This window comes from Chenopodium album, chromosome 16 (assembly GCF_948465745.1).
Source record: "Chenopodium album chromosome 16, dcCheAlbu1.1, whole genome shotgun sequence".
NCBI lineage: Eukaryota > Viridiplantae > Streptophyta > Magnoliopsida > Caryophyllales > Amaranthaceae > Chenopodium > Chenopodium album.
In genome coordinates, this window is record NC_137849.1 from 8,496,108 (window position 1) to 8,514,632 (window position 18,525).

At 33.1% G+C, this 18,525-nt stretch overlaps 1 protein-coding gene across 1 annotated transcript; it reads right to left on the reverse strand.

Moving 5' to 3' along the window:
• Positions 1–862: 862 nt before the first annotated feature.
• On the reverse strand, positions 863–13,758 carry LOC145584841 (structural maintenance of chromosomes protein 4-like). The gene is made up of 28 exons (XM_081641629.1): positions 13,456–13,758; positions 13,277–13,366; positions 13,002–13,103; positions 12,729–12,905; positions 12,481–12,611; positions 12,067–12,145; positions 11,799–11,956; positions 11,641–11,716; positions 11,378–11,506; positions 11,164–11,308; positions 10,309–10,439; positions 9,182–9,334; positions 8,884–9,073; positions 8,534–8,667; positions 7,029–7,187; positions 5,477–5,785; positions 5,203–5,379; positions 4,980–5,063; positions 4,680–4,889; positions 4,494–4,583; positions 4,290–4,411; positions 4,050–4,205; positions 3,861–3,968; positions 3,714–3,774; positions 2,787–2,921; positions 2,600–2,687; positions 1,355–1,427; positions 863–1,266 (listed from the first exon to the last, which is right to left on the reverse strand). Exons 1-28 carry the CDS (start codon positions 13,621–13,623, stop codon positions 1,146–1,148), a joined length of 3,756 nt encoding a protein of 1,251 aa, XP_081497755.1. The 5' UTR covers positions 13,624–13,758; the 3' UTR covers positions 863–1,145.
• Between the last annotated feature and the right edge of the window lie 4,767 nt (positions 13,759–18,525).

The following is an 18,525-nucleotide window of genomic DNA, read 5'->3' on the forward strand; positions in this document are numbered from 1 at the left end:
CAGAATGTCGCTGAACTAGAATGAAGGTTTTTTTTTTTTTTTCTTAGTGGTTTAAAACTAATGACCTGTAATATTCAGCTAACTTCAATTTTTTTTAGAAACATGGTCTGTAAATTTTTTGTGGAGACTTGAGAGAAGAAGTGGTGAAAAAACTGCAAGGGGTGGTTGTATTTATATGGTCCTTTAATATTGAACCCCTGCTTTTGTAATGGAGGGAAACTTTCAATCCTAAAATTTGTGAAAAGTTTAAAATATTTAAAAGTAGCCATAATGTTAGGAGGGAAAAGGAGGGAACAGGAATCCTACCAAAAAAAATACGAGAAAAAATCCCTCCTTTTCTAGGGGTTAAATTGGTCCCCACACTTTCTCTTTCCACATTATCTCATGCATAAGCTTTTACTGATCACCATTTGGAAATTTTGACTTGGGTTCCGTGTTCACCCCCAAAGTTGCAAATAAAACTTAACGAAGGTAGTACTTGTAATTGAATCAATTAATATCTATATTGAAAGATATATTTTCAAACAAAGCCTATTAATTTAACTAAACAATAAGACAAATTAATATAAAAAAACTGTCTAAAAATAAATGTGGAATAAAAATACTACTCCCTCCGTCCCTAAATTACATTCCTACTTTTAGCATTTATTCCTCACATAATAGAGAGAAATAGGAATATAATTTAAGAATTGAGGGAGTAATTTGAATATACCACGTAGTATTAGCGGGATTGAATATTTAATAATACAAAATTAAACATTTACCCATATAAAAATGAACATTTTATGTGATTCAAAATCGAAAAATTATAAGATGACATCATTATGATGGAAAGGGAGTGAAGGCGTGTCCATATGGCTAATAACTATAACAATACACCTTTATTTTATTTTCAAAAGTTTCTAACCATGATCACTAATGTTGCGTAAGAAGCAAAAACTAGCAATAAATACATAAATATTAGGCTAAACTAGTATGAACATAAATTTATCAATACCGAGTGTACAACAATTTACAGGCATGTTTATATGACGTTTAATACATTAGGCCTTCAGTAACCAATAAATATCGCCGCATTCATAAATCAGCCAACCTAATGCAAAGAATTATGATTTGTTCCAAATTCAGAACCGCTCCATCCTTCTTCAGGCAGCCTTTTGACAGACCGCAAAACTACCAGGGTTAATTGTTATGCTCTTTGTGCAATTATCAGTTTTATAAATACCAACAAGACGGTCAGCCAACTCAAACATGTTATTTCTGAGGCTGCAGGATACATAAGAATGAACAGATAAGATTGTAAGGTCAGGAAAATATATAACAATTTGACATATGAGATTATAAAAATATCAACCTTATGATTACAAACTGAGCATTTTTTGTACGATCCTTTACGTAGTGCCCAACGATTGAAACGTTCTTGAAATCTGCCAAGACGAGATCCAGCAAACTCACTTCAGCAGAAATCCACAAATTTAAGGATTTAAAAATAAATAAATTAATTAAAAAAAAAAAGTAAAAAGCTAAACGTCGTCTTTGAATATCTAACTAACGCCAGAAAAAAAAAATTACAAATTTACCCTTACTTTATCAAAAAAATTACCCCTCATACTCTCACTCCCTGTTCACCCTCTTAAACATAATTCTCTCCCTAAACAACAACCACCACCACCTCTTCATACTACCCACCACTACCAACACCACTTCCTCTTTTAACCACCAACTCCTTTTACCTTCGGTTTCACGATCTACACAGCCACGGTAATGACGAGGAAGGACAAAGGGAAGTCGGTCGCCGGAGAAAAGATTTGTTTTTTTTTTATTTTCTGAAATCGCAGGCAAACACCCAGTTTTTTCGAACGTCCCAAGCTCAAACGCCTAGTTTTTTCGAACAACTACACGGTTGTTTGCACGAACTAGGAGTTTGAGCCTAGGACGTTCGAAAAAACAGGCGTTTGCCTGGTATTAATTTTTTTTTTTTTTAAATTCGGTTTTTTTATTTTTCGCTATTGTTGTTTATTATTATTGTTTTTTTAAAAAAAAAAAAAAAATACAACTTCATTAATTTGTTTATAGTTTAGATTTTTACCAATTTGTTTTATTTTTGGATCGAAAATCAAAACCCAGGAAAACGCCTAGGATTTTCGAAAATCCTAAGCTGAAACGCCTAGTTTTTTCGAAACATCCTAGGATATTCAAAAAAACTAGGCGTTTCACACTGGGGTTTTCGAAAATCCTAGGCGTTTTCCTGGGTTTCGAATTTTTATAAAAAAATTATCGCAACGTACCGAGTTCGTACGGTTTTTAATTTAAAAAATTTGTTTGATTTTGAAAATCACGGTGGTTGGAATGGTTGACCGATGAGCGTTGGTGGCTGTTGACCACTAGAGAGAACGGTTAAAATTTTTGTGTACGGTAAAAGTGTGAAATTAAGGTAAATTTAATTATTTTTATAATTGTTATTATAAGGATAAGTACGTAATTTTATTTTATTTTACAGGCGATAGTTAGATATTCGAGGGCGATATTTAACAACCCAAAAAAAATAATAAAAATAAAATAAAATAAAAAAGAAGACTTGAATGATTTAAGAAGATACCAAGTGCAGCATCAATTTCATCCATCACATAAAGTGGGGTAGGTTTGTAGTGATGAAGAGCAAAAATAAGCGCTAAAGAGCTGAGAGTCTGAAAGGAAAAAGGTAAACCAGTAAAGGTTAAGACCAGCATCAGGGAAATTAAGAGAGCAGTGTTTGAAACGAAACTGAATAACATTTAGCAATTTACCTTTTCACCACCTGACAAATTTGCAATATTCTTCCAGCTCTTTTTAGGTGGTCTCACGCTGAAGACCACCCCTTCAGAAAAAGGATCTAAAGAGTCCACTAACTCCAGCTCTGCATCTCCGCCAAGTGTAATCATCTGCATCTCAGTCATAAAAACAAAATCACTTTATGATGCACAAATACACTGGCGCTTTATTTGGATAGGAAATAGGAAGGAAAGGAAGGGGAGGAAAAGAAGAGGAAGGGAAAAGAAAGGAAGGGATAGATGGGCTTCATTTTCCCTCCAAATCTCTACAATTTTGGAGAGATTATGGTTATTAAAGAGAGAGGGAAAATGGATCCCTCCTCCTTTCCCTTCCTTCCCCCAATCTTTTTACCCAAATAAGAGAGTTTGTTCCCCTCCCTTTCTCTTCCTTCTATTTCCTCCTATCCAAACAAAGTGTGGAAGAGGATGCATGTAGGAGATGCACGATAAAAACTTAACATGTGCCAACTTCCTTAAGAATTTGATCCATGTTATCATCTACTAGGTGCATTAGCATGACAGGGTGGCTCACAATTATTAAGTATATGAGCATTATAGCTACACAAATGTGGTACCGATGTACCATAGATATCATTCAAAGAAACAAGCATACACTTTCTAAATTTAAATAAGTACATTTTAACTAATTACACTATAAAACATGCTAACATTAACTACATATTATTATTGAGAAACAAAGGAAGCAGCACCCTAAAAGATAGATAAAACAGTCAAGCTGAAAAGACAGAAGGCAACTAATATATTCAATATGAAAATCACTCATAAGCATTAAGCAATTTCAGATATCACTCTACTTCATATGCCTTTCCCAAACTATTCCAAACAAGCAAGGATAAATAAACATAGATACTGACGAAATATTTACAACCATCAATTACAGACCTGATACATTTCCTTCAACTTCAGAGATATGGTATTAAATCCAGCCATGAACTCGTCTAACCTGAAAACAAGTGTTCCCACATTAGTTCAAAAGCATAAAATTATGCCAAGGTAAAGACAGGACAAACGAGGAAAGAATAAACTAACCTTTTCTTTCTCCATTCATCGTACTGTTTCTTAATGTCATCACGCTCTTGAGTAACTTCATTAAGCTCATCTACCCGCTCATTGTATGATGCCACCTTTTTACGATATCTAAAATGTTGGACAATAAATTAGTAACCTGTTTGCAGCAGCATAAATTCAAAGAATTTGAGTCAATAGGGAGAAAAGTACTCAGAGATTGAATCAAGATTGGGATTCATTTCTTTCAGTTGTGCTTCCAGCAAAGCTACCATCTCGAAGGCCTTTTTAAGGTTACAAGGCACGGAAAGAGTCTCGTCTTCCAGTGTTGATTTTAGTTTTTCTTGATCTACAGAGTCTTTTGCAATTCTGAAAACATCAGATTATACATAATGTAATATGTTCAGAATAAGTCTTTGCAAACAAACTAAGTACAAATAGGTCAGTTCATACTGCTCCATATGCTTCATGATAGCATTCTGCAAGTCATCAAACTTTTTATTGTATCCCCTCTCCTTAACTTCCATCTCTTTGTGAAGTTTCTTCATGTCTTTAAGTTTGAAATCAGCATCAACCTATACCAGCATCACCTATTACTAAATATGGGAAGATAAAAATGAAATTTAAACTAGAAACATTTAAAACAAGAGATTCTACCTCAGTTGCCCGCAGTTCATCCATTTTCCTCTTCAGGCTCTCATAGTCAGATTTTGCTTTGTCCAGAACTTCTCTATGTTCACCAAGCAGCTGATAGTGTAAATTAGCAAGGATTAAAGAGTCAATTAGCAACACAAATTATTAACTGAAGTTGAACTCTAATTAACAAGATTGACTGAGAAAGACCTTCTCTGTCTTTTTGTAATTCTCTTGAACAGCAAATGCCTTCTGTTCTATTGCCTTAAATGTTGACTGCATCTTTTCCCTCTCTTGATGAAGAAATTCCTGTTCTTTCTTTGAATCCCCTATCCCTTTAGTCAGCTTTTTTATCATTTTTTCACCAGTCTCTATTCGAACTTTATGACGATTTATCTCTGTCCCGTGTTTGTCAATATCCTAATGACACAATAGAGCTATCAGTGGCAAATTCTTATTTAGAAATCCTCTTTAAAAATGAATGCAGTCAGCACCATGTCAGATACTTACAGACTGGAGTTTGTCGACCTTTGCTTTTTGGTTTTTAAGTATTTTACCGCCAGCATTCTCTATCTTATTTTGAAGCTCTGATGCCTGGAATTCAATGAAAAAAAAAAAAAAAAAATTCTACATTTAGTTGCTAAGCACTCACATTTCAATTATCAGCCAGTCAACAAACTTCATGATGAAAATGAAGGTAGAAGAAATATTACTTCAAATGCAATTATCATACCTTCTCCTTCAATTTCTTAGAACCCTGTGTAAGTTTGGCAATCTCCTTCTCTTCTGCATTTATTATATTTTGGAGCGCAGCAAGCCTGGATACTTCTTCCTTTTTTGGTTTTGCAGCAGACTTCAGAGACTCAAGTTGATTCTTTAGATAATCATTTTGAGTATTCATACTGTCAATCTGTAAAGTCAAATCAAGTCAAAAGTCAACCTGTTATTAGCGGGAACAATGAAAAAAAATGTGCTATCTTATACAAAATTTCAATCTCAGGATTCACCTCTTTCTGACTCTTAGCTAATTCCATCTCTAAGTGTTGGATGGCTTTGTCTAAAGACTGATAACTCTGAACAGAATCAGCAATTTTTCTCCGAATTGCATTTAGTTTATCAACCAAAATAGAAAGTTCCTTTTCAGCATCAGCAACAGCTTCTTTAGAAACAGTGTCAGCACGAATAGATGTTCCCATTTTCCCTCCACGTGGTTTATTCCCCCCTCCACTCATAGTCCCGGATTTTTCAAAGAGAGCACCTTCCAGTGTAACCACTCTCCTGAAGTCTCTGCTCTGACCATAAGCTATGCGTGATGCCTACAAAAAGACAGTTAGATAAATCATCACAGGAGCCTCCACAAGCAAGTTAACACTTAAACAGATTTCACAACAGATTGTTGCTAAGAACTTTCTTTTATCTTATTGGGAGTTCCATTAAACAATTGAGTCTTGATCTTATTGAACCACCATCAAGCAACTGACATAGAAACAGTGTAATGCTGTAAATTATAATAGCTTTCATCACCTCAGCCTTTTGGGTAGACATTTCCCTAGTAAAAAAGGATAAGAACATGCACCAGCCAAATAAAAATGATTAATCTCTCCCTTAGTCATTCTATGGTAAGATATTATTAAACAAAGTATAACTTAAGATAACATCATCCAGTTACTCATATAACCCAATTCTTCTACTGATTTGGGACTGTCTATTTTATATACTTCAATTTCCTATTAAAGCAATAAGCAAATTCCTTCTAGAAGTACACATCATTTTCTCATTAACAATTTTCTGCCTAAATTGTTTTTCTATGCCAAAATATGAAATGTACCATTTTCCTATAGAATAATGAAACAAAAAGGGATTCAACTACTATAGGGGGCAACATCATTCCGAAATCTAACAACTTCCATGGGTCTACAAAAACACAGATAAATAACTAAGGTTTTCGATAAAAGATAAGCTCAGCAATAAACATGTTTTTATCTCTTAAACAACTTTAGAAGTTATAATTATGATATAGAAACCATGAACTTATTGTATTGTTTGCCAAGTATTACTTGCAGTTAGTTATTTCTGTATTTATTTTGATAAGAGTTACGTACAGATATTACTTTAGGAGTATCACTGGAAAAGTGGAAAGTGCAGTATATAGAAGATAAAAATAATAGAAAACAGATCGACTGATTTCTGAGATTTCTTTTAGATAGACTAATTTTGTTCAAATCTAGTTATCAGGATTTTAAACTTCAGATGTGCAAATTTAAATCAAAAATATAAAAAATTTAAAGCTAATACTATAATAAAAATAAACAATATAAGTGCTTAGCTCAGGTCAAAGGCTAGTACTTAAATTTAAACTAATCAAGGCTTACAAATAACTCAATATGTATAACCTAGTCAACACATGTCAATACATTTTTCTTGCTAAGTGCAACATTGGCAACTGATAACAACGCAACATCACCAAGGGAAATATCTTCTCGAAGTAGTCAGAAAAATTAAAGAGCGAAAATATGGGGTCAAAGTAACATACTAAGATGCTTTTGATGAAAACATTACCTGCTCAAGGTCTTTCGCCACAACAGTGTTTTTAAGCAACTCAAAAAATGCAAGCTTTAATCTTTCATTCTTGACTGTAATCAAGTCAAAAAGCCGAGGAACACCCTCCGGGGTATTTACTTTTCTCTTCAACTGATCACCATGTCTCTCTTGTTTCTCCTGCAAAAAGGAAGAGCTAAATTCAACGTTTGTCTACGTAAAACTTGCCTTATGGAATTCAAACAGCATATCTTGTGGAAACACAGGACTACAGTTGTTAATATATAAACCTGGATGCTGTACCACAGATCCAGGAAATGCTAATACAAAAGGAAACAAAAAAATGTGTTCAACAAAATTCATTTCTTTCAAGAATCAAGAGTCTGCTTTGCGGTCATGCCAGTCAAAATCCCAATTAAAGCAAGCATATACCTCGGTTTTGTAATTATTAAACTAAGAATAAAACCAATTTCCAAAGAAGTATTCCACAGGAAAAAGGTCATCAAGATATCTGCAAATTCAATTTCTGTGCTGATCTTTTCTAATGATGCAGGCTAATCTCAAGTTTACTCATCCTAAGTCCTACCACAGTAACATAAACCTGATATACAACAGGCCAACAGGCCATTGAACAGTAATAATCCATACAGACTGCTAGAGTGTAGTTTCCCATTTTGAAAGTTTCCAGCTCTTCTTCTTCTTCTTCCATAAGAGACCCTTAACATGCTAGAATGATATGTCTTATGTCAATTACTTCCTTCGATTTTTGTTTAATTGCACCATTTTCGTTTTTTGGAAATTACATTTTATTTGCACCATTTCCCTTTATGTTATGCTTTCATAAACCTTTTTTTCATGTGTTCACACACCTCTTTATACCCTTATATAAATTTGATGATATCCTTGAGTAAATTTAATAATATCCATTATTACCCACCTTATTTCTCTTTCCTTTGATCGTAGTCACATGGGCATTCTTGGTATCTCCTCCCAGTGTTTTTCACACCTCCTTAACAAGACAATCCCAACTCACAAGTTGTTTCATTCTTTTTTTTTGGGTACAAAAACACAATGGTTGAAAATTCTTTCAACAATATTGCAAGCCTAATGGTCCCATTAGATATTATAACTATCACATGTCATGCCCACCAATATGCTGATTTTATATATCTACCAACCCAATTTTCAAAAACAATATGAAACAGAAAGAACAATCACACAAACTTTTAAAAATCAATACACAAGTTAAAATAATTTTCTATTGAAAAGCTTAATTTGCTAAAGCTGTTCCTAATTTAAGGAATCAACATCAATGACAGTTGATAAGCTCAAATTTCTTTTGGCGACTATATAGTCTGCACCTCACTTTGTTACATTAAATTACTATTTCATTTCTTTAAAGAGATGAGATACGTAACTTAGATGTGCTAGCAATCATCATCCTTGGAAATTTTGGACTACTTCTGAGATATGACGTCATCAACAATAGAACTAGTGATTTCGATGAAAGAATATTTAAAGTGTACCAGTATCATGAAGGTCGCAACACCAAGGTTTTTCTCACGTAGCAAATCTACACATTTTTGGGCTGCTTCAGCTGTCTCTACAAGAATATAGTCAAGGCCAAGGCATGCTGTTGACACAGCAACATCATATTTAGCTGCATTGGAAACAAAAACAAGTGAATAAAGTCAATAAGATAGGAATATAAGGAGCCAAAAGTAGACCATAACATTACAATATGATATATTTTACTGTGAAGATACAGGACATGACAGAATCGAACACAAAGAATAATCCCCAGAACTGATTCACACATCATAAAACAGTGTCATAAAAGCAACTATGGTCAACTGTTTTGCATCTACAGACTCACCATCTATAGCACCCAAATCACCCATTCGCCCATGTATTCCCTTTATCTGATCTGTTTCCTTTGCTCTTAAGATCTCTTTCAACACAGATCCTTGGCTCCTCTCAGATTCCATAACAGATACAAGCTCAGCAACCTTTTGTCTTGCAGCTTGCTCAAGAGGAATCAAAGATTCTTGTTCCTTGACACATTCCTGTCCAGCCACAAAAGGTCAGTCTTCTAGCTGGCTCTGATAAAATTATACGCAAGTTCTGACAAAGTATCAATCATAAACAAAAAGTTGAACCAATAATGCACTTACTTGCTCTACTTTACGAGCATTAGCAGCCTCAGACTTTTTTTTATCCAAATCGTTTTTAAAGCTTGTGATTGCAGCAGATTTAGAGTTAATCTTATCACTTATATCTTCCAGCTGCTTTCTAGCATCCTCAAAAGCCTTTTGTGCACCTTCATGCTGAAATAAACAAATAAAACACTTTTAACACATAAAGATCATACTCATGAAAGGCAAGTACATGAGCTCAACATAACAAAACAGAACAGAAAAGCATCATAATTCTTCCAACAATCCAACCAAATACATTAAAACAACTTTCCAGTTGAGTTATAACCTGTGAATAATCAAATATATGACATTTATGCACATTAAATCAAGAATTTAGCATAAGAACGCAGCAGTCTACCTATTCCAAAACCAGAATACTACAAATCTACCATACCAAGAGTTTCAAAGTCACAGGGTGTCCAAACATGACATCACACTTGAAGCTGATGCATAAGACGAGAACCATCTCCAAAGCAAGGCACATATTTCTAGGGTCAATAGCTAGGCATTTACTTTTAAAAAAAAAAAAATACGAAAAATCAAGCTAATGAGCTTCAAACATATTGCATCAAAATACATTATTGCATCCAAAAAAATATTTCATTTCTCACCAAAACTTTGTTCCTAACTAAAAGTCTCATTCTACCTTATTTATTTTGTATTTCACATTTAATTAACCAAACTAAACTCTCTTATTTCATTTATTCCCTTTTAACCAACCAAACCCTACTACCATATTTTCTATTTATTATCCTATAAACTTGTGAAAAAAGAAAATGAAACTTTAAATTGAGAACGGAGGGAGTACAAAAAACAAGTACTTTTGTAATTTATCAGGCACTAGGTAGCACATAACAACTGCAGTAAATCATCCCATGCAAAAACTTAACTACTGTAATTACATCATGCTCTACAAGGCACGCCTCACCTACAGCTCAATAAATCATCTTCCCCACAGCCATGAAGGCACTGCATTTGGTCCACTGATCACATAAGCGATATAGCAATTCAACAATTTAGTTCAAAAATTAGAGCACTTTTTATCAAATGCATGCATAGCTGAGTGACACCGACATCATAGTTGCTTATGCTTTTTGAATCACCTTATCATTTAAAAGCTTCCGCTCTGTAGATGCAACTTCCAGTTTCCCTTTATGTTCCATCAATTGATTCTCCCAAGGTTCCAACTCAGCGCGAACCTTGGCCAACTCAGAACGATGAATCTCAGTTTCCCCTAATTTCATTTTCAAAGAAAAAAGATTCATCAAGATTGACATTTTTCACAAAAGATGTATAGAATATTAGAATCTGAGATCAAGTTCAGGTTCAGGATCAAGTTGGAAGATAGTTTCTAACTGAATTTTCAAATTTTAAGATGAAGACAATACAACCATTGTCCATCACAAAAAATATTCTCAGTACTATAACAAATATAGCATAAAAAATAGAACAGATTACGCTGTAAAATAATAACAATTTATCAAAGATATTTAGCATGCAGGTTTACCAAAAACCAGCTAACACAAGTCTGTAAAATATGAACAAGAAAATTTTAAAAGAAACAAAACTCTAATGATTCAATGCACCTAGCTATATTTGGAATAGTGACTGCTCAAAGATTTCAAAATATTTATAGAAATTAAAATTTGAAAGCTTAAATTGCCAAAGCAATGGAAATAGCTATTTCAGAGATCTATCAAAGCATTTATGTGATTAAAAAAAAAAAAAAAAAAGCTTGGGAAATCTAAACTACAAAACTTGCACAAAAATCCAGGCAACAAAGACGAGCAGTATATTCTGACAAACATTTTTCTTAAACTATATAGACTTCGGAAGGTTCGGCAGTCCTTTGAGAAATTAGAACACATAACATAAAAGTACAGCATGAACATTAATAAATCACTCAGGCAGCAGAAAATGACAATGCATCACAAACTTATATAAAAGTGAAAATCCACCTTTAGATTTCTCTTTTATTTCTTCCAAAACCTTCTCTTCTTCCACCAAGCGCTTTTGCAGCTTAGGAATATCTTCCTCTAATTTCGGAATTGCTTGTGTGGCATTCTCACACTCCTTTGTAAAGTCATTGATCTTCGACGAATCCTATTTTGAAACCAATGGTTAGAAATTTGCCAAAATAGTGGTATGTTCAATCAATGACATTAATCCAACCTTATCAATTTTATCTTCAAGCTTTTTTATTTTTTGCTTCATGTGCTTATAATCTTCACGATATTTTACATCTTGCCTTTCAAACTCTTTAAACTCCTCTTTGCAACTCCTGAGGTCATAATCAAGTTCCTGGGATTTCCAACATGCATAACACACAATAGACAAAGCAATCAAGATTTAGCGGAAGTGCTAATATCAGCTTCAACACCTAAAATGTGCAACTATATACGAAATATAAAAGGTTGAAATCAAATGATGCAAACCTCTTGTCTCTTGAGATATTTATTGTGCAAAGTCTCAAGCTCCTTCAAAGTAGATTTATTTCCCTTGATCTCCTCTCTGAGACAAGTGTTTAAAATGACATTAGCAAATACACTCATGTAAGAGGAAAATTGTATTAATCACATATGACCAAGAACACCTTTTCAACTTCAAATTCTCTTCCAAGCTGGACAAGTTATTTAGCAGCTCAGCCATTTTAGCATTGTTGTCCTCAGCAGCAAGCTTTGTAGCTTTCTCTTGCCATTTAAACAGTGAAAGTTCCTTCAGCATATACGATTCTGCCTCGTTCTTCACATCCTGTTAATCATGAGAATACAGATTCAGTAAAAGACTAAAAGACTTTCATTTGCCTCTTCAAAGTCCATAACACGCACAAAGACTATAATGAAATATATAATAGTGAATACCTCTAAGCTGTCTCTTTCTTTCTCGGCCAACTTGACCATCTGCACAACTCCAGACCTCTTCTCGTTTAGATCTTCTAACCTGATGACGCAGATTTTATTAAACAAAGTTAATGAATGTGTTGCTGTAATCTTAAACCTGACAGGAGTACAGCACGATGCAAAAGCAGCTCACAGCTAATATGCTTATACAAGAATACAACCATGAAAGGTCCAATTGCTCTATAAATTTTATTTAAAGATTTTTGTTTAAACCACCTAAATCTATTCAGTTCCTCCATATTACACAACTTCAAATGTCCTGAGATCAAAAAAAAAAATTGAACCAACTTCACCAAGATTAAATAGCATTACCAAAAATACAAAGAAAATTACTTATCATCTTGCAATACTAAAAGCTGAATATAGAAAACTCACTGCTTAGAAGACTCTTCTATCTTCTCCACATATTTATTAGTCCCAATTATATCCTCAAAGTATTCAAGAAACCCTTCATCATGAGGTCCTTGAGCTTTCGGCTTCATTAGTGAAATTTGTTCAACCTCACCCTAGTTAACAACCCAACAACAACATCCAACCAACATGAGTTACTTTGTATGAAATACATTGAAACAAACAGAAGAAAATTGAACCAAAAAATTAAATTTCAAAAAAAACTAATAGACCTGAAGGATCAAAAATCGATTATTATCCAAGTCGACTCCTTTTGCCTTCAATTTAGTTGTAACTTCAGTGAAGTTACTTGTTCTATCATTAATGTAATACTTCGAAGAGTTGTCTCGAAATGCAACCCTTGTAATGACAAATTCACTCCCAACAACAACTTCATATTCTCCATCATCCTACATGACACAAAACATCAGAAACCACAAATCCCCCATCATATAACCCCTATTCAGAAACTACTGCAACAAGAAATCGGCGAAAAATAAATTTACCTGATCAATAATCTCTTGAAAATGGACTGATACACCTGCACTATCTAAGTTCAGATGATTTGTCGAGTTGTGAATAAGCTCAGAAACTTTGTTCAATCTCATCTGCGAAGTTCAAAATCAAAATCATTCACTTAGACTAATCTTAATTCAATTAAACCAAAAATGAATCACAATTTTTGTACAAACACCATTAATTTATCGTCCATTTTATCAAAATTAAGTAATTATGGTTCAATAAACAAGAATTATTCATAAAAATTGGAAATTAAAATCACCTGTTTCGCCCTTTTTCCGAATACAAAGAGCATAGCATCAATCACATTACTTTTCCCACTTCCATTTGGTCCAACAACAGCCGAAAAACTCTACCAAAATTCAACATCTAAAAAACTCAGCAATTTTTTGAAGAAGAAATCAATTGAAGTGAATTTGATGATATATTATAAACCCTAACCTTGTGAAAAGGGCCAACACGCTGTTCACCAGCATAAGATTTGAAATTTCTCATGACCATTTCTTTAATAAAAAGCCTCGGAGTTCGAGACCCGGACTCGGTCGACTCGTACGCTGCCGTCGTCGTTGTTGCCGCCGAATCGGCGCCGCGGTCCAACTCTTTCCCCATTTTTAAAGGTGATGGAATTTGTAAATGGAATTTGTGATTAGAATTGTTGTGATTGAAACGAAAGTGAGATTTGAAGTTGGAAATTTGGAATGAGTGTGAGTCACGAGTTGCGACTCTCGGTATGATTTCAGTGACGTTTGGTTATTGTTCTTGAGTTTGAAATTAAGAGTGAGTAGTGGAAACTTTTTAAAAAGGGGAATGGAGAATGTTGAGTGGAAGGTTGACTGGTGAGCGTTTAGGCGGGAAAACCCAAAAATTGAATCGTTTTGGGACTTGAAACGTTTTGGGCCTTAAAATCGGACTATGTGTTGTTGGTCCATCTTTAGGCCTTAATTGCTAAGAGCAGCTCTAATTGAAAGATACAATTTAGCCCTGTTCTTTTGAACTTCTGGGCAGAGTAGAGTAGAGCAGAGCAGAGCAAAGCAAAGTAGAGCCGAGCGGAGCAGAGCAGATTTCATTATTATTATTTATTATTATTATTATTATTATTATTATTACAAGCTAAGAGACGCACAAAAATTTGTGCGTGTGAATATAAATTACTAGTATCTATTAAGCTTGATTCTCCGGTTTTTTTTTCAAATGATTTTTTTTTTCAAATGGTAGTTTATTTTAGGCAGTATTTTTTTTTTATTTTAAGGATTGTAGTTTTTTTATAAAAAAAAAAAAAAAACAAAAATAAGAGGGGTATTTTAGGAAAGTGAAATTTATCACTGCAGGGAATATTTCAAGCATCCCACACTTGAGCCCCACTGTGATCATACATTTAAGTATGGTGGCATCCAAAGGGAAGGAAGTTAGAGCAAAAGAGTCGCCAACAAGTTTTAGGAACTTGTAAACCATTCACAGGGTGAAGGTTACACCCTTTCACGATCCATGAGATCGCTAACTTCATAGTGGTCTGGAACCATGACTGGATATCCGAAGATGAAGGTATAAATCCAACCTAAAAGAGATTGAATCTGCCCTAAAAATAGGCCTCTACTTTATTTTTCTCATATTCATGTGCGCTTTCTGACTAACATACAATCAATATATTAATTCTAAACCTGTTTATCTATGTTGGTTGAATATTAATGCACAAACAAATCTATTATTGGCGATCACTTGAATTAAAATCACATTAGCCTAAACAAGATTATTAATTATCTTATTAAACGTGATTACAAGTATAAATTCTCTTTAAACCTACAAGAGAGGGTGTGATCAAGCAATAACAATAATATATATCAAGCAACATGGAATTGATACAATAAATCATCATCATAACAATAATCTCAATAAAGCATAATAATATTATTAGCAAGATCCTAGGTATGATACTAACAAGATTAATAACAAATCCTAGTATGTCACTAAACAATAAACATCAAATCTTTATCCCTAACATGATACTAACATGATGGAAGAAATAGGAAGCAACCTAAACATGATATTAGAAAGCAATAAAAGCATCCTAACATGATACTAGGAATTAAAATAATCTAAGCATGATTCCTACAGAAATAGAACAATTGAATAACTTACTTTGTTGCCTCGTATCTCTTTCTTTCAAAACGATACACACGTTAGTAATTTCAAAAAAAATATTAAATCAAACAATTAATTTAAATAATCGAAATAGGGATTTGGGACCAAACCCTCAAAAATTGTCAACCTTTCACGTTTAGGGCGAAGGCAACTTCGAATTTGGGCAGGTGTGTCTAGAACTCGTGAATGCGGAATTGTGTTTGAAAAAAGGCTAGGCTTAGAAAGAGAGAGAGAAAGAAAAGCTTCTAGCTTGAGAGAGAGGAGAAAGAATATTGGATAATAATTGTGAATTATTGTTAATTGTTGATCCCTAAAAAGGGGGAAATACGACCCTATTTATAGAGAAAATAACCCGGAAACGATCAGAAAAGACCGAATTCTATTAGGAGTAAAACTGCCCCTGTCGCAGAACAACAGGGTCCAGCGCGACGCGTCAGCCCTATCGCCATGCGACGGGCTTGTCGTTGCACGCTGACTTTGTCGTTTCGCGTTGATTCACGCGTTTTCTAAAAATCTGTACGGAATCCTTAATCAAATTAAATTCGATTAATAACGCTCGTACTTATCTTTGAAAATCAGATTTAATCTTTTTAAAACACTTGTTTTAATCCAAATAGAATTCTCTATTTTCATAAAGATATAATTATTAATCTTAACTCTACTAGAACTCAAAACAACCTTCTAGATTATTCTAGAGGATTAAAATCAATCCTAATAACTTAGGAATATTAATTAATTGGCTCTCCACAAGATCATTGGCCATAAAACCATCTCAGGCCTAATTTAGTATTTTGGCCATGACTTCCTCATTATTCATCGAAATTGGGCTTATAATATATCGTTGGAAAGCTCTTTTCGAGCCCAATCCAACTACACTATTATTGGACCCTTATTATGGACTAAAACTAAATTGGACTGGACATTTTTATGAATAAAGTACATTTTCGAAAACAGAAAGAAGATATTTTTATTAAAATAACCGCATCACAAGACTTTTCATACTTTCACTTCGTTCGATAATCAAATGACGTGAAAGATACTCATCACTGGGTTTGGTTTTGGGGAAACACAATCAGGTGTCTACAATTACCAAAAACCCCCTTTCACTTTATATATAGGTTTACTATTATTATTATTATTATTATTATTGTTATTACTACTACTACTACTACTACTACTACAACTACTATAATAATAATAATAATAATAATACTTTATTATTATTATTATTATTATCATCATCATCATCGCATTATTATTATAATCATTAAATATTATAATTATTATTATTATTATTATTATTATTATTATTATTATTATTAAATATTGTTTAATTATTATTTTTATTACTATTATTAAAAATTAATAATTATTATTATCTTTAATATTAGTTATTATCTTTAATTATTAATTTTTCTTATAAAAAATCAATTATTATTATTATTTTTATTATTATTATTATTCAATATTAATTATTATTATTATAATTATTAAATATTATATATTTTATTATTATTATTATTCCATATTAATTATTATTATAATTATTAAATATTATATATTTATTATTATTATTAAATATTAATTTTAATAATATTATTATTAAATATTATTTATTATTATTAAATATTAATTTTTAATATTATTATTATTATTAAATATTAATTATTATTATTACAATTATTCAATATTAATTATTATTATTATAAAATATTAATTATTTATAATTATTATTAAATATTAATTATTTATTATTATTATTATTAAATATTAGTTATTATTATAATAATTCAATATTAAGTATTATTTTTAAGTAGAGCAAAGCAGAGCAGATTGAAGCAGAGCAAATTACAGCAGAGCAAAGTAGAGCAGAGCAGCTCTAAAGAACGGGGCCTAAGTTGGTAACGCAAATTTTTGGCTGAGGTCGCGCTCAGCAAATGAACATATACTAGATAAAAAAATGAACATTTACTAGAAAAAAAATAAACATTTCATTTTGAAAATTACATCCTTAACAATACTGAAAGATTGTCTATTCTTAGGGAACTTCGCAAAGTGAGTCTCGGATTTATTTTCTTGTCTACTTTGATCCTCGTTTATTCTAGACTCGATCAAAGTGGGGGCTAACTGTAAACATCTATTTTTAGCCTCCTATCCCAACAGGAAGTGCTATGACGATAAATAAAACCATCTTTGTGTTGGATCAACGTGAGGAATGCTTATGGACAGCTAATTAAGTCATGAGAATGCAAAATGATTAGCCTAACCCAAAACGAAATGAATTAAGGTCCAATTTAACTAAGCTCGATCATAATTAGGCTTAAGCCCGAGGTTAAAACCTAATTATGACAGATTTAGAGGCGCCTAGGTTAAAAACCAATGCTTCCGCAGAAAAATCCGCGCGCATCTCAATGAGTCGTGCTGGTCTGGCGCGCGCAACTCACATGGTTGCGCGTGACACCTAGCGCAACGTCTAGTGATGCGCTTGCGAAAGATTCAGAATTTCATAAAAATATAAAATTGAATCTTACCATAACACCGCGCGCAAGACATCTAGTTGCGCTTCCCTGAGCAGCGCATCTAAATCACTTGCGTTGGGTTGTCGCGCACAACACATTCTGATGCGCGCGACACTTGCTGCGGCAGAATACTCGAAACCTTAAATGCATCAATTCCCTATAAATAGAGGCTTAATATGAGGCTGAAACAGACAAAAATTAACCTAAAAACTCTGGCAGAAATTTTGTGAATTTGTATGCTCTTAACCCTTTTGTCCTAAACACTCACCCCCCTCAATACTTGTTACTACAGTGGAGGTTCCCGAACAAGGAGTCCATAAGTGTTCTAAACGAAGATCTAGCAAGGAGAAGTGGTAAATTCCCGAGCACTTAGATCAATCACCTTTGTTTTCTTGTTTAAATAACCTTTAATTAATTAAGTAGTGTTGTTTGATCACTTTAAACGAACTTTTAATTAATTAATTCCACATAGTATCTTGTGTTAAATAAAGAATAGAATTGAATAATTAATTGTTGGTTGATCACCTAAGTCAAGGCGAATCTTGTTTATTTATCGTTCTTTTCACAAATATTGATTAAATAAGAATAATGACCTTTGCAATGTAATTCCTACGTGATTAATGCTTGTAAATAAAATCAACTAACTTATCTGTTAGGTATCGCGTTGCATATATTGTTTGGTGATGAAATTGTGAAAAAGGAAGAGCTAGTAGAGGCCGTACTAGGGCTAGGATAGCGATTCCCCCTTAAAGGGAACGTTATTTTAGTACCCTCGCTCCTGAGCTCATTTCTAGTACATTTAGACCAATTTGGGCATGGGTAAACTTACGATTCGTGTTAAATATCCCTTGAA

Coding starts and splice junctions, on each gene's coding strand:
- LOC145584841 (XM_081641629.1), bottom strand. CDS start 13,623: ATGGGGAAAGAGTTGGACCGCGGCGCCGATTCGGCGGCAACAACGACG. Junction 12,906..13,001: donor TTCAAGAGATTATTGATCAG/GTAAATTTATTT, acceptor TGTGTCATGTAG/GATGATGGAGAATATGAAGT. Junction 10,440..11,163: donor AATAAAAGAGAAATCTAAAG/GTGGATTTTCAC, acceptor AAATGAAATTAG/GGGAAACTGAGATTCATCGT.